Raw genomic sequence first — 19,376 nt, forward strand, 5'->3', positions numbered from 1 at the left:
TTTCCTTCTCTGGCTCGGAGTCGAGTTTTGCTTGATCATGCTCCAGTGAAGCACCGCGGCACGTTTTACTACAGTAAAGGCGGTATAGAATCATAGAACAGGAGGCCATTCGGCCGGTCGAGCCCGTGCCGGCTCTCTGCAAGCGCACTTCAGCTAGTCCCACTCCTTTTCTCCGTAGCCCTGCAATTTTTTTTCCTTCAGGTACTTATCCAATTCCGTTTTGAAAGCTGTGATTGAGTCTGCCTCCAACACTCTTTCAGGCAGCGCATTCCAGATCCTAACCACTCGCTGCGTAAAAAACAGCTTTTCCTCGTGTCGCCTTTGGACCTTCGGCCAACCACCTTAAATCTGTGCCCTCTGGTTCTGCGACCCTTCCGCCAACGGGAACAGTATCTATCTACTCTGCCGAGATCTCTCTCGAGTTTGAACACCTCAATCAAATCTCCTCTCAACCTTCTCTGCTCCAAGGAGAACAACCCCAGCTTCTCCAGTCTATCCATGTAACTGAAGTCCCTCATCCCTGGAACCATTCTCGTAAATCTTTTCTGCATGCTCTCTAAGGCCTTCACATCCTTCCTAAAGTGCGGTGCCCAGAATTGGACACAATCATCATCTTCGATACTCCAGTTGAGGCCGAACCAGTGTTTTATACAGGTTCATAACTTCCTTGCTTTTATACTCTATGCCTCTATTTATGAAGCCCAGGATCCCGTATGCTTTTTTTAACCGCTTTCTCAACCTGTCCTGCCACCTTCAACAATTTGTGCACATATACCCAAGTCTCTGTTCATGCACCCCCTTTAGAATTGTACCCTTTAGTTTGTACCGCCTCTCCTCGTTCTTCCTACCAAAATGTATCACTTTGCACTTTTATATGAATGAAAGTTTTTTCCACTCCTTTCCCAAAGCGGCCAACACATGCAGAAACTGTCTCCATCAGGTTTGTGTATTCACGGACACATTATTCTAAAGAGCTTTTAAAAGCTACAACTGGGTGATGCGCTCGAGTGATCATCGGACGCAGCTGCTTCTGATCCCGATCTCGCCGGCTGTCCTCAGGTGTAGCCTCGATAGGAAGTAGGAGCAGGATAGCCATGATGCTTTTTTTGCACTCTATGGCCCAGGGGCACAGACCCAGGGTGGTGCCGCTGCTGCCGAGATCTGCATGCAGCAGTCAAATTGGAACCCAAACCCTTGCACTCCAGGCCTGTCACAGTTGGTTATCTTTGTACGCCACACAGGGATTTACAGATGTAGGTTAAATCGCGGTTCTGAAGTTGCTGCTACCCATAGATTGGGAGTCTCGGTTGGGATTGATCCCCCAATGAGATTAACAAAAAAGTCTTGGATTTATATAGCGCCTTTCACTTCGTGACGTCCCAAAGCCAATTAATTAATTTTTGAAGTGAAGTCACTGTTGTAGTGTAGGCAACGCGGAAGCCAATTTGCGCACAGCAAGCTCCCACAAACAGCAAATGTGATAAATGACCAGATCATGTTTTTAGTGATGTTGGTTGAGGGATAAATATTGGCCCCAGGGAGATCCCCCCCCCCTGCTCTTCTTCCAATAGTGGCCGTGGGATCTTTTACATCCACCCGAGAGAGCAGACGGGGCCTCCGCCAGTGCAGCGCTCCCTCAGTGATGCACTGGGAGTGTCGGCCTGAATTTTTGTGCTCGAGTCTCTGGAGTGGGACTCGAACCCACGACCTTCGCACAGCTGACACTGTGGCCAACACCGCCAAGATCAAACCTCCAGACCCATGCAATTCAAACAAGTGAGTTTAAAAAAAGAAACAGACGGACACAACAGGATTGAGGTGAATGAAAGTCAAGCTTGCCAGGGCCCCTGGCGGGGAGCACAGGTATAGGACACAGCATGGTGCAAGCATTTGAAGTTAAAACACACACAAGGTATTTCAGATTAGTTTTATTGAATCTTCGAGCTACACGTCAAGTTACAAACACCGCTGCCCAACCCCTTCCAACTCCTTAATTTCAGACACTGGTTCTCTCATGTAGGCAATTATTACACAAACTACTAAATCATTTGTCATGCTAGAAGTAAATTAAATGCGCCTCATTTTTATTTTAGGTAACACCAGACAAGACGTATAAACGCACCTCCCCTAATCCCATTCCTCTCCTATCCCAGCCTCACCCCAAAAAAACGTTTCTCTTTCACCCCCACCAACCCCCCCCCCCAGGTACCAACTCACGCTGGGCACAGTCCCACAGATAACAGCAGCCCGGCAGCTCCGCACCCAGGTGGTCATTCTTAACGCGCAGCTAGAGAAGAGTCAGTGTCGACCAGCTCTTCAGCCACGGGGGGCATCGCGAACGAATCTAATCCTCACGCAGTGTCCGCAAAACACACACTCTTCAGCAAGTGTCACCGGCTAGCCGCTGGGCGCCAGGGACTCTGCCAGACCGTGACCCTCTCTTCCCCTCCCCCCCCCCAGGCAAGGACGCAGTCAAATGAGGCACCACTGCCCAGAGCACTCAGCACAGACCAGGGGATGTACGTGGAACCTTCTGCTCTGTATGGCTCAGCAGCACGCCGCGTGGTACACTTACGCACTGGGCCAGCATGGGGAAGCTACCCCATTTGCAAGTTACGGCTCCCTCAAACCACCAGCACCCTGTGAACATGGAGGTGCGTGCACACCGACAGCGCACCCTACCTGCCAGATAACGTGCTGAACGTAGCTTTCTTCAGAGTTTTGCCGTTGCACTTGAAGGCACGCAAACCCCACAGATCACTCGCTCGAGCCTGTCCTCTCGCAACGAGTCCAACAGCCAGACACTGAAATAACCTGAAAGTCAGCCAATTTTCACCCCGGCCTCCTCTTCGTGCCCATCCTGCTGTCGCACCCGGTCGAAACCCCCGCCAGCTTTCCCCGTCTGCACCAGCGGGATCCAACGGATGGCAGCACCTCCTTTTTAGGAATGGAAAAAAAAAGGACCGAACGAGCCTTTTTCCCCCCCCTCGGGGAAGTCGGAGGTTCGAACTGTGTCTGTAAACCTGGCCCAGTAGCGTACGGGTCACGCACCTGCGACTGCCCTCCACCCCCGAGCGGACCAGAGGCTGCAGGAAGACAAAAGAAAGCACAACCAGAAAAGGCGGGTCACCCGTTCGTGTGCATCCCTCGGCAGCTAGTGTCAGAACAGCGTCGGCGAGAGGTGCAGCACCCGCCAGAGGCGGGGAGGGAGACGGAAAAGCAGCTTTTAATTTTTCCCTTTTATTATTTGTGGTGGCGGTATAGTTAGGACGGTGGGGAGCCTGTTCCGCTTCACTGCGCAATCCCCGAAGCTGTACCGCGTGCCTCAGCCACCTCTAGCTGCAGTGCTTTATACCTCAAGGGCCCGCTGGTTTGCGGGGCAGGCACCTGGAGTAGAATGTGTGCGGGGAGGCACGGCAGCAGGCAAACCCCTGGACGCCCCACCGCTGTAATTATGATTGGAGACTTGAGCTCAGGGGGCGGGCTTCTGCACCGGTGCGAACCGGAAACCGAAGACAAGATGGCCGCACTCAAAAGTTGCGAGGGACGACCCGGAGATCACGGGAGCAAATGGCGCCGACCGTGCCCTCGAGAAAGAGAGAGAGACTGCGAGGCAAAATCAGAACAGGCAACCCACCCCCCTTTAAAAAGGCGTCGGGAGGGAGAACGGCGGCGGTAAGGAAAGTGGCCTTCGCCACACTGAGAAAAGCACTTGCATTCGGTGAGGCGATTAGCAGGATTTGTACGAAGGGAGGTTCGTTGGCTTTTAAGGGGGCGGGGCGGGGGAAGGAGAACGGGGAAGGGGAGGGGGAAAAGTGTCCGGAAAAGAAACAAAACCACCAAAAAAAAAACCCCTGGCGAATAGCATCTGATCACAATCATCAGTGAGAAAGATAGCGTTAAGAGGGTCGACAGAACCTGCGGATCACAAGGCCGAGCTGCAGAGATTATATATTTTTTTTTTTTTTTTGAGAGAGATATATATATATATATTTTGTTTAAACGCTGTTCGTGCCACGATCGCGGGGGTCGCGTATTCGTCTGGAGAGCGCGAGCTTCTGGTCGGACAGCGGCGGCGGCGGCGGAGGAGGAGGAGGAGGAGGAAATCGTCGGTTCATTGGGCATAGCGGGTGTCGGTGGAATTATCGTAGTCGAACTGATCATACCTAAGGGGGAAAAAGCACATCATGTCAATACAGGGCGGGTGGCAAGGAAAGACGTTCACGCATTCACCGAGTGGGAGCCGGGGCCGGAATCAAACACCGCGGGAGGGCTTAAAACGACAGGGGGGGGGGGGGGCAGGGCAGGTGAGGAGTTACGCTCGTTTTTAAAAAAATGTGCCTCCCGTCACCGAAATGAGAAATCTTACGTGTGGTATTCGACCAGGTTATGTGGTTGCATCAGGGCCCTTGTGTTCCCAGCGGAAAGCGCCATTAATTGTGCAGCCTCACACCCACCCCCCCGCAATCACTCGAAAGCCCAACTATTTCGAATAGATAACCTGTCCATCTGCTCTTTAGCCCGCAACCTGGCTAGCCACCAAAACCGGGCAGGCGCGGTATGTTGAATGGGGCCCACACACCTCCCAAAAACTTAAAGGGAACATTGTTGGGGAGTGTTCAGGGAAATGGGGATGAATGAAGCCGGTGGGGCAGTTCCCCTATTTTATTATCCATACCTTTGTGTCACACTTCCGTAGAGAACAAAACACAGAATTTTGTTTGCGGGCGGAGGGGGAGGGTAGGGAAGAAGAGAGGATAATGAAGCAAGCGGCTCTGGTAGTGTACGGATTTTATCAAGCAGAATGAGAGGCTGCAATATCCTGTAGCGAGCAGGCGCATTTATGACAACACACTAAACCCACCTGGGAGATGGGGATTAAGAAGCATCCGATAAAAAAGCTATTACTGGAACGCTGGACTAACAATCGGTACACTAAACCCCAGGAGGTGCCCAGCCCCACAGTGCGCCAAACACAGAAACAAGCTCACTGACGTTAACATTCCTTCACCGTGCGAGGCGTAACCATGAAGGAAGTCACGGCTGTTCATGGTGCCAAGCGCCATGGCGTGATTCCACCTGCGGCTGAATCTTCAACAAAGGACGTAGCTGCAAAGCTGCCTTGTACCGTGGTAAAGGAACGTACCCGCCCCCCAGAGAGCTCACTCCTTCTTCACTGACACCCTCCTCCCCCGAGTCCGACTCTCGCCGTTCAGAGCTGGGACGACAGCACTTTCTTTTATCATTTGCTGTACTTGGAAAAGGTCGTCAGGCTTCCAACAAGGTTGAAGAGAGCAGACGGTCCCGATCTTTTAAACCCAGCCGCAGTTCAGAACAGTGAGGGCAAATGGCAAGGCAACACAACCAGGGACTTTTCAATGAGGTCAGTGCTCAGGCTTGACCCACCCAGAGGAACAGATATCCGGCAGAAATAATACGGTGCGTACGAGATTCTCGGAGGCAGGCAGGTGCTTTAGTTGTGAGCAACGGGACAGGGTAGGGCACTGGGTTAGGCTTTGGCCTTCCAGAATTAACAGGGGGGGGGGGGGTCCCCACCAAGGGATCTCGTCTTTTCACCCAACTTTGGAAAGGCAGTCTGAAATTGTACTCCTGGGTGTTTTATACAGTTCAAGAGGGACAGAGCAAGACAGGTCAACACCCTCACCGCTCCATTTCACGGAATGCATCGCGAGAGCGCTGCTGTCTGATGATCTAGGACCTTTGCGAACGGCGTTTATTGCTGACTACCGCAGGGGTGGCAAATTACACCGTAGCAATTCACTCATCCAAAACTGACAACTCTTATGTTTGTGAGAATTTCCTTAACTTTAAGCATAACAGGACTTCTGAAACTTGGTATCATCTCACAAGGTTATTACTTTTGGGTTATCAGAAGACGGTCATGGGTTATGGAGGTGGTGCCTCTAAACAACAACAACTTGTATTTATACAGTGCCCTTAACGCAGTAAAACGTCCCAAGGCGCGTCACAGGAGCGTTATCAGTTTGACACCGAGCCACATAAGGAGATATTAGGACAGGTGACCAAAAGCTCGGTCAAAGAGGCAGGTTTTAAGGAGCGTCTTAAAGGAGAGAGGCGGAGAGGTTTAGGGAGGGAATTCCAGAGCTCAGGGCCCAGGCGGCTGAAGGCACGGCCGCCAATGGTGGAGCGATTAAAATCAGGGATGCTTAAGAGACCAGAATTGGAGGAGCGCAGAGATCTCAGGGGGTTGTGGGGCTGGAGGAGGTTAGAGAGATAGGGAGGGGGGCGAGGGCCACGGAGGGATTTGGAAACAAGGATGAGAATTTTAAAATCGAGGCGTTGCTTAACCAGGAGCCAATGTAGGTCAGCGAGCACAGGGGGTGGGTGACAGGTGAACAGGACTTGGCGTGAGTTAGGACACGGGGCAGCAGAGTTTTGGATGATCTCAAGTTTATGGAGGTTAGAACGTGGGAGGCCGGCCAGGAGTGTGTTGGAACAGTCAAGTCTGGAGGTAACGGAGGCAGTAAACGAGGTGACGTACAAATGAATTCTGGAATCATGAACCTGTCTGATTCCACAAGCTCCCTCTTGAAGCTATGAAATAAAAGAGGTGTTTTTGATAAAACCGGGTGGGGTCTCTGAGCGACAATGTCCTGTCCTTCATACTGAAAGTACTTATTCAGCAAGGCAAAACTCACTCTGACGAGAGTCAGAGTCTCGGGACATGCTATGAAATGACCACGGTATCAGAGAGTCCTCCAGCACGGTGGGCGGCGACTCGGCCCATCTGTCTGTACCGGCTCTCTGAAAGATCTCTCCAATTTAATCTGCTCTCTCCCCACAGCCCAGCAAATTCTTCCCCTTCAAGTATTTATCCAATTCCCTTTTGAAAGTTACTATTGAATCTGCTTCCACCGCCCTTTCAGGCAGCGCGTTCCAGATCACTACAACTCGCTGTGTAAAAAAAAAAAGTTTCCTCACCTCCCCTCTGGTTCTTTTACCGATTATCTTCAATCTGTGCCCTCCGGTTAACGGCCCTCCTGCCACTGGAAACAGTTTCTCCTTACTTATGCTATCGGGATTGTGAAGACCGCCCGCAAATCTCCCCATAACCGTCTCTGCTCAAAGGGGAACAACCCCGGTTTCTCCACGTAACTGAAGTCTTTCATCCCCTGGTACCATTCTAGTAAATCTCTCCACGGGCTAGACATCCCAAAAGCGCTCCGCCACTGGGGATTTTCCTCACGTCATGTCTGGACTAATTGATAGAGGCTGATTGCTAGGCTTAATCAACAACTCTTGTCATCACTGCATCATGCAACTACCAGGATGGTAGACGGCGAACTAGCTGGACCGTGATTTTTTTCAGTCCGGCGACTCCTCGGAAAGGAGTTCTCTGGAACAGTATCTTTGTACGGCCACATAAGCACTGCCCTTATATTACACAGCTTACAATACTCTCTCTCCAGCCACAACCTGGGCTTGAAAGATTCGAGGAGCCACACGGGTGCTGCTGGATTATTTCCCCGCGGTTCGAGTGGACCAATATGCCGAAAGTCAACCCGCCCACTATTAATCACTCAAATCCGAGCAACAAAAGGGCACGCATTCCCGGACTGCACAGCTGCCTTACAAAAAAGGAACTGGGCAACTTACTAGCAAACATCCAGAAGTAAAAGCAAAATACCCACAGCTATAGGACAAGTCCTTTTGCCTTCGAACTGCTCCCCGCCGACAATAGGATCTGCGGTACTTACTGCGGAGCCGACGGGATGCCCGAGCCGGCACTACTGCTCCGAAACCAGGGCACTCCCGAGGGAAGAGTCGTCAACGGGCGGTGCCGAATCCCACGCGGGAGCGGAGAGACAAGTGAAATTAATCGCAGTCGAGGCTGAACGCTTCTCCCCTGCCCCTAATTGAGAAGGCAGTTTCCCCCCCCCCTCCCTCCCCGGTTTTGTGTTTGCAATGGATACATACCTACTGATGCTATCGTCTATGAATTTCTCGGTTTGATATTTTGGCACAGTGAGCGGCGAGAGACGGGTGCGCTCATACAGGGTGCAGCTGTTGGCGGCTGCCGCGGGCGTGCTCAGGCGATTGGGGCTCCTCTCCCTCCCGTAATCGAGTGGCGCGTAGCTGGCCGCGGGGCCTGCCGACTGGTAGTCTTCGTAATAGTCGTAATAGGAGCTATGACCATAGTCGTATTCGTAGTACGAATAGTACGGGGGGTAATATTGAGACGGGAGCTGGGACTGACTATACTGGTTGTACCGGGCCGAGTGGCAATCCCTCGCCTGGTGGCCCTGCCTTCCGCAACGCTGGCACACCTCCCGCTGCACGGCAGATTTGCCGTAGGTCGACCGGGAGAGCTGGACCCGGATCCTGTTGCCGTTGAATTCCTTGTCGTCTAGGTTGGCAATGGCGGTGACCGCGTCCTCCTCCCGCTCCATGTGCACAAAGGCGTAATCTGCAAAGCGAGAAGAACGGAGTTTACACCTCGCGTTAACCAAACCAACGTAACACCGGGACTGAATCACTGCACAGGTGCCAGCACACTCTCGGAAAGGAATCGCGGTCAAAAACACCGCTCAACATGGTGCCCAGAAACCTTCGGGGGGGGGGGGGGGGGGGGACAAATGTCTTCTGTATATCACAAGAGTGTACGAGTTTGCCTTTCTTTTATTCGCCCCCGAGAACGTCACCTCAGATTGCTCCCGCTACCGGTGAAAGACTCGGGGAAACCGATTATTTCAACCTGATGCTGCGAGGCTCAAAATTCCTGGGATGGCAGGCCTGTCGTATGAGGAGAGATTGGGTCGACTAGGCCTGTATTCACTAGAGTTTAGAAGAATGAGAGGGGATCTTGTGGAAACGTATAAAATTCTGACAGGGCTGGACAGACTGGATGCAGGGAGGATGTTTCCCCTGGCTGGGGGGGGTCTAGAACGAGGGGTCACAGTCTCAGGATACAGGGTAGGACATTTAGGACTGAGATGAGGAGAAATGTCTTCACTCAGAGGTTGGTGAACCTGTGGAATTCTCTACCACAGAAGGCTGTGGAGGCCAAGTCACTGAATATATTTAAGAAGGAGATAGATAGATTTCTAGACACAAATGGCATCAAGGGGTATGGGGAGAGAGCAGGAATATGGTATTGTGATAGAGGATCAGCCATGATCATATTGAATGGCGGAGCAGGCTCGAAGGGCCGAATGGCCGACTCCTGCTGCTATGTTTCTATATACCTTCCAGTCCATACCTATATCACTGGATGTACGATTCGAGTGGACAGGGAGCACTGCGAGAGAGGCTCGCTACCACAGGGAGTGGTTGAGGCGAATAGCAGAGATGTGTTTAAGGGGAAGCTGGATAAACACACGAGGGAGAAAGGAACAGAAGGATATGTTGATAGGGTGAGATGGAGAGGGGTGGGAGGGGGCTCGTGTGGAGCAGAAACACCGGCACGGACCAGTTGGGCCGAATGGCCTGTTTCTGTGCTGTGAATTCAATGTGAACACAATTCAGGGTCGTTGGATTTTGAAAAAACAAGAGAATCTTGTCGGAAGGCAGATGGGGAAGAGATACTGCTGCTTCAGGTTGTTACGATGTTACACGGTACAAGACTCCAGCCCGCTTAAAACACCACATCTTCTGACTCAATGTGACTAGTGCATGCGAGAGCCACCAGTGTTGTATAAAGTCTAGCATATCACTTGCACTCCCTGTAAACTGTTACACTTTCTTCCTGGCCTGTTTCTATGCTGCATATTCTATGCAATGTAATTGTATAGTGGCATTCATTTTGGGTGGGGTAAAGCCATTTCTTTCTGTGGCCTATCCTGAGAAACGTCACGGTTGGCTATCTATAGAAATCGTTCTCCAAAACAAAGAGCTCGATCCCAATTGTCTGGCTTCAACAGTACAGGCTCGAGATTAACGTCCTCAAAACAAAAGAACAGAAGGTGTCAGGAGCAAAATAAAATGTTTACGTGGAGGGGCAGAATTTTGAAACACAGCGTTACTGAGCCATGCAATTTGGGAAGGTCTCAGTTTCGGTCCTTGGTGAGTCAGTCCATCTGAGTTCAGTTCCCAGCACCGAGACTGCACTGGCTAAAGTCATGAATGAAATTCTTGGGTGACTCAGAGAGCTGGCCTCTCATGATTCCACAATATAATGTGATCAGGATAGCCCTAACCTCAACAACATTTGAGAGACATTTGAGGTGACCATTGGTATGCCTTTGTGAAGGTACTATGAAGCTTGATGTTCACTATTCAAGTAAAGTGCCTCAGATTGACTTCTCAAATTGACACGCAGTATCCATCTGCCCAGGAAGGGATAATTGGCCAGGAGTCCGGCTAGTGATTGCTAGTTCCACCCCCCCGCCAAGCTAGTAAGTGTGCATGTGCGCATAGGATTGGGTTCGGCTATTTAGTGACCCCCCCACCCACTTGCTGGGCAGTGTGCATGTGTGTATACAGGATCGGCTTCGACTGCGATACTCTCCATTGGCTGAAGCGAGCCAGCGCCTTCCGGACACGATGGTGAACTCAAACAATTCAAGTTAGAAAGTAAAGGTTCAAGTGCGAATCGTAGGGAGTTACATCCATGAGATACAGGTTTCCAGACAGCCCCCAGAAACATTGAGGTGTCTCTATTTTCTCATCCAGAGAGTTTGCACATTCTTATTTCTCTCTCCATAACCTCACTTCTATCATCTCTGTTAAGCAGTTGGCAAGTCACACGTCATCTACAGTGTCAGCTCAGTGGGTAGCACCCTCGCCTCCGAGTCAGAAGGTCGTGGGTTCAAGTCTCATGCCAGAGACCGAGCACATCCGGGGTGGTACCGAGGGAGCGCCGCACCGTCGGAGGGGCGGTACCGAGGGAGCGCCGCACCGTCGGAGGGGCGGTACCGAGGGAGCGCCGCACCGTCGGAGGGGCGGTACCGAGGGAGCGCCGCACCGTCGGAGAGGCGGTACCGAGGGAGCGCCGCACCGTCGGAGGGGCGGTACCGAGGGAGCGCCGCACCGTCGGAGGGGGGCGGTACCGAGGGAGCGCCGCACCGTCGGAGGGGGGCGGTACCGAGGGAGCGCCGCACCGTCGGAGGGGGCGGGTACCGAGGGAGCGCCGCACCGTCGGAGGGGGCGGTACCGAGGGAGCGCCGCACCGTCGGAGGGGGCGGTACCGAGGGAGCGCCGCACCGCCGGAGGGGCGGGTACCGAGGGAGCGCCGCACCGTCGGAGGGGCGGTACTGAGGGAGCGCCGCACTGTCGGAGGGGCGGTACTGAGGGAGCGCCGCACCGTCGGAGCGGTGGTACTGAGGGAGCGCCGCACCGTCGGAGGGGCAGTACTGAGGGAGCGCCGCACTGTGGGAGGGGCAGTACTGAGGGAGCGCCGCACCGTCGGAGGGGCCGTTTTTCAGAAGAGACGTTAAACCGAGGCCCCGTCTGCTCTTTCAGGTGGACGTAAAAGATCCCATGGCCACTATTTCAAAGAAGAGCAGGAGAGTTCTCCCCGGTGTCCTGGGGCAAATATTTATCCCTCAATCAACATCACTAAAACAGATGATCTGGTTTTCACATTGCTGTCTGTGGGAGCTTGCTGTGCGTAAATTGGCTGCCACATTTCCTACATTATAACAGTGACTACACTTCAAAAAGTGCTTCATTGGCTGTGAAGCGGCTTTGGGATGTTCCGAGGTGGTGAAAGGCGCTATAGAAATACATGTCTTTCTTTTAACTAACAGCTCTCCCAGTAAGCAGATCATTAAATCCTCTGTATGATTTCCCCCTCTGTATGATTTCCCTTTTCCCTGCTCAAAGTTACTAAAATGCCCATTCATATCCTATTCAGTTCTGATTTTGGAAAACACGCCAATGGTCTCCTATCCCTATATATTAGACTAGATGTGCTGAATGGCCTCTTATCCCTATATACACACACAACAGACTAGAGGGGCTAAATGGCCACCTATTCATATCAGACTAGAGGGGCTGAATGGCCTCCTATCCCTACATACAACAGGCTAGAGGGTCTGAATGGCCTCCTATCCCTACATACTACAGGCTAGAGGGACTGAATGGCCTTTCCATAACAGGCTAGAGGGTCTGAATGGCCTCCTATCCCTACATACTACAGGCTAGAGGGACTGAATGGCCTTTCCATAACAGGCTAGAGGGGCTGAATGGCCTCCTATCCCTACATACTACAGGCTAGAGGGACTGAATGGCCTTTCCATAACAGGCTAGAGGGGCTGAATGGCCTCCTATGCCTATATATAAGACTAGAGGGGCTGAATGGCCTCCTTTGTCTATATGCACAACAGGCTAGAGGGGCTGAATGGCCTCCTATCCCTATGTACAACAGGCTAGAGGGGCTGAATGGCCTCCTATCCCTATGTACAACAGGCTAGAGGGGCTGAATGGCCTCCTATGCCTATATACAACAGGCTAGAGGAGCTGAATGGCTTCCTTCTCTATATACAACAGGCTAGAAGGGCTGAATGGCCTCCTACCCCTATATACACAACAGGCTAGAGGGGCTGAATGGCCTCCTATCCCTATATACCACAGGCTAGAGGGGCTGAATAGCCTCCTATCCCTATATACAACAGGCTAGAGTGTTTAAATGGCCTCCTATCCTATATATCAGACTAGAGCAGCTGAATGGCCTATTCATAACAGACTAGAGGGGCTGAATGGCCTCCTATCCCTATAAACAGGCTAGAGGGGCTGAATGGCCTCCTATCCCTATATACAACAGGCTAGAGGGGCTGAATGGCCTCCTATCCCTATATACAACAGGCTAGAGGGGCTAGACAGTTTCCTAGAAGGAATTTAAGGGTTACGGGGAGTGGGCAGGAATTTGGACATGAGTCTAGGTTCGGATCGGTCATGGCCCTGTGGGTAGCGGAGCGGGCCCAGGGGCAGTGTAGCCTGATCCTGCTCCTATTTCGTGTGTCTAATTCTGTTAAGATTCAGGAGATGGTTCTGTGATAGTGGATTGGCGGTTAGGATCAGATCCGCCATGATCTTATTGAATGGCGGAGCAGGCTCGAGGGGCCGATTGGCCTACTCCTGCTCCTATTTCTTATGTTCTTATATACAACAGGCTAGAGGGGCTGAATGGCCTCCTACCCCACAAGACTAGAGGGACTGAATGGCCTCCTATTATCCCTATATACAACAGGCTAGCGGGGCTGAATGGCCTCCTTATCCCTATATACCACAGGGGCCGAATAGCTTGCGCGCCCTCACCAGCCAGCTTGCGTGTATCGGTGTGCCTGGCCGCACCTTTGACGATGTCGCACTCCACCACCCGGCCGTGCTCCTCGAACTTGGCGCGCAGCTCCTGGTTGGTGCAGCCGGGCGCCAGGTTGCCGACGTAGACCTTGGTGACGGCGGCCGGCCGGGCCCGCGACTCGGCCACGTTGAGCTTCTGGCCGTGCAGCTCGTACTGGTTGAGCGCGGCGATGGCCTGGCCCGCCTCCTCGGCGCTCTCCATGTGCACGAAGCCGTAATGGCGGATGATGTCGCACTCCCGTACCGTGCCGTAGTACTCGAACAGGGCGCGCAGCTCCTCCGCCGTGCCCTCGCTGGCTATGTTACCCACGAAGATCTTCATGGCGTCTTTTTTTTCCCCCTTCCTCGATTTAAATCGGGTTTTTTTCTCTCTTCACTTTTCCCTCGAACGGGCGCGACGTATTCCGTCGTCTATGCCCGCCGCACAAAATGGCGCCGGTCCCCCTCCAACGTTCGTCAAGCGAAGAAAGGGGCGGGACGTCTCTTCTTTAAATGACAGCGCTGCTGGCCAATCAAAGCCCAGATCGTCACTCCCCTCAGCGACGTGCAGCCAATCGCAACGCCGGTTCTGTGCGGCCCACCTAAGACCCGCCCCCTTTTTTTAACGTCCGGCGGCGGGACGCCCGAGACGGGGAGCGGTTTCCCGATTGGATGGCGCTGCGCCGCCGCGGGGACGCGATTGGCGGAGCCGGCTGTCGCTCAAGGCGAGACGTGGAGTCGGGAGGCGGAGGGCGGGCGGTCGCCATTTTGTGCGGAGGGCGGATTTCCATTTTTTTTCCCCCTTATGCGTGAAGGGGAATGAAGGTCTTCGCCGGGAACATCTCGGCCGTCGCTGCCGCCGATGGCGTGGTCAAGCCCGATGACCCCGAGCTGACGGAGGAGGAGGCGGCGCGGCGCCGTAGCGAGCTGCAGGACTGCCACGAGGTTACCGACGCCACCACCATCGCTAAGATCTACGACGACAACGTGGATCCCGGCGGCAACCAGGAGCCGCAGGCCCGCCCGGGCCTGGCAACCGACTGCGCCGACAACAAAGGTGAGAGGTCAACTTGGCCCCGCCCACCACACCGGCGGATAGACGGCTTTCATGGTCACGTCACGGGCGGCCGCTCACCGCCGCCATTGCTCCATGGCAACTGTCCCTGGCAACCGGACCATTCCAGCCCCGTTCTGCCATTCAATGAGGTCCTGGTTGCTTTCTGTCCTGACTCCATTTACACGTCTTGGGCTCCATAACCAGGGGTCATAGTCTAAGGATAAGGGGTACGCCATTTAGGACTGAAATGAGGAGGAATTTCTTCACCCAGAGAGTGGTGAACCTGTGGAATTCTCTGCCACAGAGGACGGTGGAGGCCAATTCATTAAATATATTCAAGAAGGAGTTGGATATATTTCTTAAGGCTAAAGGGATCAAGGGATATGGGGAGAAGGCAGGGACAGGGTACTGAATTTGGATGATCAGCCATGATCTCATTGAATGGCGGAGCAGGCTCGAAGGGCCGAATGGCCTTCTCCTGCTCCTATCTTCTATGTTTCTATAAATCCCTCAATTCCCTTGGTTAGCCATCTCAAACGAAACAAAAGACTTGCATTTCGGCAGCGCCTTTCGTGCCAGCCACGGGGCTCAGTGGATAACACTCGCTCTCGTCTCTGAGTTGGAAGGTTGTAGGTTCAAGTCCCACCCCAGAGACTTGAGCACGTAAAGCTAGGCTGACATTCCCAGTGCAGTGCTGAGGGAGCGCTGCACTGTCGGATACATACTTTGGTTCTGTCTTCACAAAGGAGGCCACAAATAACCTCCCAGAGATGTCGGGGAACATAGGGTCTAACGAGAGGGAGGAACTGAAAGAAATCAGTATTTGTAGGGAAATGGTGTTAGGGAAATTGACGGGATTGAAGGCCGATAAATCCCCAGGGCCTGATAATCTACATCCTAGGGTACTTAAGGAAGTGGCCCTAGAAATAGTTGATGAATTGCTGGTCATCTTCCAAAATTCGATAGACTCTGGAACAGTTCCCATGGATTGGAGGGTAGCTAATGTTGCCCCACTATTCAAAAGAGGTGGTAGAGAGAAAACAGGGAATTATAGACCGGTAAGCCTGACATTGGTCGTGGGGAAAATGCTAGAGTCCATTATAAAAGATGTAATAGCAGAGCACTTGGAAAACAGTGACAGGATCGGACAAAGTCAACATGGATTTACAAAAGGGAAATCGTGCTTGACTAATCTACTGGAATATTTTGAGGATGTAACTGGTAGAATAGATAAGGGAGAACCAGTGGATGTGGTGTATTTGGACTTTCAGAAGGCTTTCGATAAGGTCCCGCATAAGAGATTAGCATGTAAAGTTAAGGCACATGGGATTGGGGGTAAGGTACTGACTTGGATAGAGAACTGGTTGGCAAACAGGAAGCAAAGAGTTGGAATAAACAGCTCTTTTTCCGAGTGGCAGGCAGTGACTAGTGGGGTACCGCAGGGATCGGTCCTTGGACCCCAGCTATTCACAATATATATAAATGATCTAGACGAGGGAACTAGATGTAATATCTCCAAGTTTGCAGACGACACAAAGCTGGGTGGACGTGTGTGCTGTGAGGAAGATGCCAAGAAACTCCAGTATGATTTGGACAGGTTGGGTGATTGGGCAGAAGCATGGCAGATGCAGTATAATGTGGATAAATGCGAGGTTATCCACTTTGTGGCAAAAACAGGAAGGCAGATTATTACTTGAATGGCAATAGATTGGGAGAAGTGGAAGTGCAACGAGACCTGGGTGTCCTTATGCACCAGTCGCTGAAGGTAAGCATGCAGGTGCAGCAGGCGGTTAAGAAGGCAAATGGTATGTTGGCCTTCGTAGCAAGAGGGTTCGAGTACAAGAATAAGGATGTCTTGCTGCAGTTGTACAGGGCCTTGGTGAGACCACATCCTGAGTATTGTGTGCAGTTTTGGTCGCCTTATCTGAGGAAGGATGTTCTTGCCATGGAGGGAGTGCAGCGAAGATTCACCAGACTGATACCTGGGTTGGTAGGAATGATGTATGAGAAGAGACTAGGTCGATTGGGCTTATAATCGCTGGAGTTTAGAAGAATGAGAGGGGATCTCATTGTGAAACTTACAAAATTCTAACAGGACTAGACAGACTAGATGCAGGAAGGATGTTCCCGATGGCCAGGGAGTCCAGAACCAGGGGTCATAGTCTAAGGATAAGAGGTAAGCCATTTAGGACAGAGATGAGGAGGAATTACTTCACCTAGAGAGGTGAACCTGTGGAATTCTCTACCACAGAAGGCAGTAGAGGCCAATTCATTAAATATATTCAAGAAGGAGTTGGATATATTTCTTAAGGCTAAAGGGATCAAGGGGTATGGGGAGAAAGCAGAGACAGGGTATTGAATTTGGATGATCAGCCATGATCTCATTGAATGGCGGAGCAGGCTCGAGGGGCCGAATGGCCTACTCCTGCTCCTATCTTCTATGTTAGCCATCTCAAATGAAACGAAAGACTTGCATTTCGGCAGCGCCTTTCGTGCCAGCTGCAGCTCAGTGGGTAACATTCGCTCTCGTCTCTGAGTCGGAAGGTTGCGGGTTCAAGTCCCACCCCAGAGACTTCACATAAAGCTAGGCTGACATTCCCAGTGCAGTACTGAGGGAGCGCCGCACTGTCGGAGGGGCAGTACTGAGGGAGCGCCACACTGTCGGAGGGGCAGTACTGAGGGAGCGCCACACTGTCGGAGGGGCAGTACTGAGGGAGCGCCGCACTGTCGGAGGGGCAGTACTGAGGGAGCGCCGCACTGTCGGAGGGGCAGTACTGAGGGAGCGCCGCACTGTCGGAGGGGCAGTACTGAGGGAGCGCCGCACTGTCGGAGGGGCAGTACTGAGGGAGCGCCGCACTGTCGGAGGGGCAGTACTGAGGGAGCGCCGCACTGTCGGAGGGGCAGTACTGAGGGAGCGCCGCACTGTCGGAGGGGCAGTACTGAGGGAGCGCCGCACTGTCGGAGGGGCAGTACTGAGGGAGCGCCGCACTGTCGGAGGGGCAGTACTGAGGGAGCGCCGCACTGTCGGAGGGGCAGTACTGAGGGAGCGCCGCACTGTCGGAGGGGCAGTACTGAGGAAGCGCCGCACTGTGGAGGGGCAGTACTGAGGGAGCGCTGCACTGTCGGAGGGGCAGTACTGAGGGAGCGCTGCACTGTCGGAGGGGCAGTACTGAGGGAGCGCCGCACTGTCGGAGGGGCAGTACTGAGGGAGCGCCGCACTGTCGGAGGGGCGGTACTGAGGGAGCGCCGCACTGTCGGAGGGTCGGTACTGAGGGAGCGCCGCACTGTCAGAGGTGTTGTCTTTCGGATGAGACGTTAAACCGAGGCCCCGTCTGCCCCCCTCAGGTGGACATAAAAGATCCCATGGCACTGTTTCGAAGAGTTATCCCCGGTGTCCTGGGGCCAATATTTATCCCTCAACCAACATCTAAAAAATAGATGATCTGGTCATTATCACATTGCTGTTTGTGGGAGCTTGCTGTGTTCAAATTGGCTTCCGTGTTGCCTACTTACAACAGTGACTGCATTTCTAAAAGTACTTCATTGGCTGTAAAGCGCTTTGGGACATCCGGTGGTCGTGAAAGGCGCTATAGAAATGCAATTTCGAAATGGGATCTTTACGCCCACCCGAGAGGGCAGACGGGGCCTCGGTTTAACGTCTCGTCTGAAAGACGGCACCTCCGACAGTGCAGCGCTCCCTCAGCACTGCACTGGAGTGTCGGCCTAGATTTTTGTGCTCGGGCCTCTGGAGTGGGACTCAAACTCATGACCTTCTGACTCCGAGGCGAGAGAGAGAGAGAAAGCTACCCACTGAACCACAGCTGACGCACTGTGGGAGTGCCGCACTGTCGGAGGTGCTGTCCGACACGATCTCGGATTTATTAAGTGAGCTAGCATCTACTGTTTTTTGTGGGCGAAAGCTGCACACTTTATCCCCCCTCACCACATTGACGACAGTATCTTGCACTTACACAACACCTTTCATGAGATGTGTGCAGAACAATGGCTGCCAAGCAAAGACAAGAGGGATTAGTATCATAGGAACAGGAGTAAGCCATTCAGCCCCTTTGCAATTCAGTTAGGTCATAGCTGAGCTGGGTCGTAACTCCATTTAGCCACCTTGGTTCTATATCCCTTAATACCCTTGCCTAACACAAATCTATTGGTCTCTTTTGAAATGTTCAATTGGCCAAGCCTCTGAAGAGGGAGAAAAATAAATGTCTACACCAGCTGGTCTCCCGTGCCATTGCTCACAGATAGCGGTCTGGATCACAATTCCAATGTTTAAGATAGTTATATTTATTTAAGGAACATAGGAACAGGAGTAGGTCATTCAGCCCCTCGAGCCATTCAATTAAATTGTGGCTGATCTGTATCTTAACTCCATCTGCACACCATAGTTCTGTAACCCTTAATACATTTCCCTAACTAAAATCTATTCATCTCCATTTTGACATTTTCAATTGACCCCCCCCCCCCCAGCCTCAACAGCTTTTTGGGGGCGAGTGTTCCAGATTTCCACCACCCTTTGTGTGAAGAAGTGCTTCCTGACATCACCCCTGAACGGCCTGGCTCTAATTTTAAGGTTCTGCCCCCCTTTGTTCTGGACTCGCCCCCCACCAGAGGAAATAGTTTCTCTCTCTCCACCCTATCGAAATCCTTTAATCACCTCAATTAGATCACCCCTTAATCTTCTACATTAAAGGGAATACAAGGCTAGCCTTGTCATAATGGTAGCATCCCCTCCCCCCCCCCCCCCGGTCAAGTTGTGGGTTCTAGCCCCTCTCCAGATCTTAAGCTCATAATCCAGGCTGTCGCTCCAGCACAGAGGGAGTGCTGTCTTTTGTAACTAAAGCCCCTCGTCCCTGGCATCCTCTTAACTCTCTTCCAAACCCTCTGCTTGGCCTTGACATCCTTCCAATAGACAGGTGCCCAATACGGGGTGCAATATTCTAACCATCTTCTATTTTTTTCCCCGCTATTACAACAATGGCTACACTTCATCGAATCTTACAGCACAGAAAGAGGCCGTTCGACTCGTCGTGCCGGCACTTTG

The 19,376-nt window shown here is 52.5% G+C and overlaps 2 protein-coding genes across 4 annotated transcripts in view; one reads left to right on the forward strand and one right to left on the reverse strand.

Annotated features, from left to right (window-relative positions):
- Positions 1-1,913: 1,913 nt before the first annotated feature.
- LOC147092914 (RNA-binding protein 4B-like) lies at positions 1,914-13,739 on the reverse strand. 2 transcript variants are annotated; one of them, XM_085976224.1, is made up of 3 exons: positions 13,276-13,739; positions 7,960-8,449; positions 1,914-4,166 (listed from the first exon to the last, which is right to left on the reverse strand). In XM_085976224.1, exons 1-3 carry the CDS (start codon positions 13,604-13,606, stop codon positions 4,115-4,117), a joined length of 873 nt encoding a protein of 290 aa, XP_085832350.1. In that variant the 5' UTR covers positions 13,607-13,739; the 3' UTR covers positions 1,914-4,114. The 2 variants fall into 2 exon arrangements, with proteins under 2 accessions (XP_085832350.1, XP_085832349.1); XM_085976223.1 differs by having other exon boundaries at positions 13,240-13,734.
- Positions 13,740-13,964: 225 nt separating this feature from the next.
- LOC147092915 (RNA-binding protein 4B-like) overlaps positions 13,965-19,376 on the forward strand; it is a 52,391-nt gene continuing 46,979 nt past the window's right edge. For both annotated transcript variants that reach the window (XM_085976221.1, XM_085976220.1), the window contains exon 1: positions 13,965-14,320. In XM_085976221.1, the coding sequence (XP_085832347.1) occupies positions 14,083-14,320 (238 nt within the window). In that variant the 5' untranslated portion in view covers positions 13,965-14,082. The remainder of the gene's footprint in view (positions 14,321-19,376) is intronic.

This window comes from Somniosus microcephalus, unplaced genomic scaffold (assembly GCF_052327205.1).
Source record: "Somniosus microcephalus isolate GS21.2 unplaced genomic scaffold, FLI_Smic_1.0 unresolved_chr2, whole genome shotgun sequence".
Taxonomy (NCBI): Eukaryota; Metazoa; Chordata; class Chondrichthyes; order Squaliformes; family Somniosidae; genus Somniosus; species Somniosus microcephalus.

What these genes read in the sequence shown, in the direction of transcription:
- LOC147092914 (XM_085976223.1), bottom strand. Translation starts at nt 13,606, where the DNA reads ATGAAGATCTTCGTGGGTAACATAGCCAGCGAGGGCACGGCGGAGGAG. An exon ending in CGATACACGCAAGCTGGCTG is followed by an intron (nt 8,450 to 13,239) that starts GTGAGGGCGCGC and finishes CTCGCTTTGCAG; the next exon opens with ATTACGCCTTTGTGCACATG. An exon ending in ATAGACGATAGCATCAGTAG is followed by an intron (nt 4,167 to 7,959) that starts GTATGTATCCAT and finishes TTTCCCCCTTAG; the next exon opens with GTATGATCAGTTCGACTACG.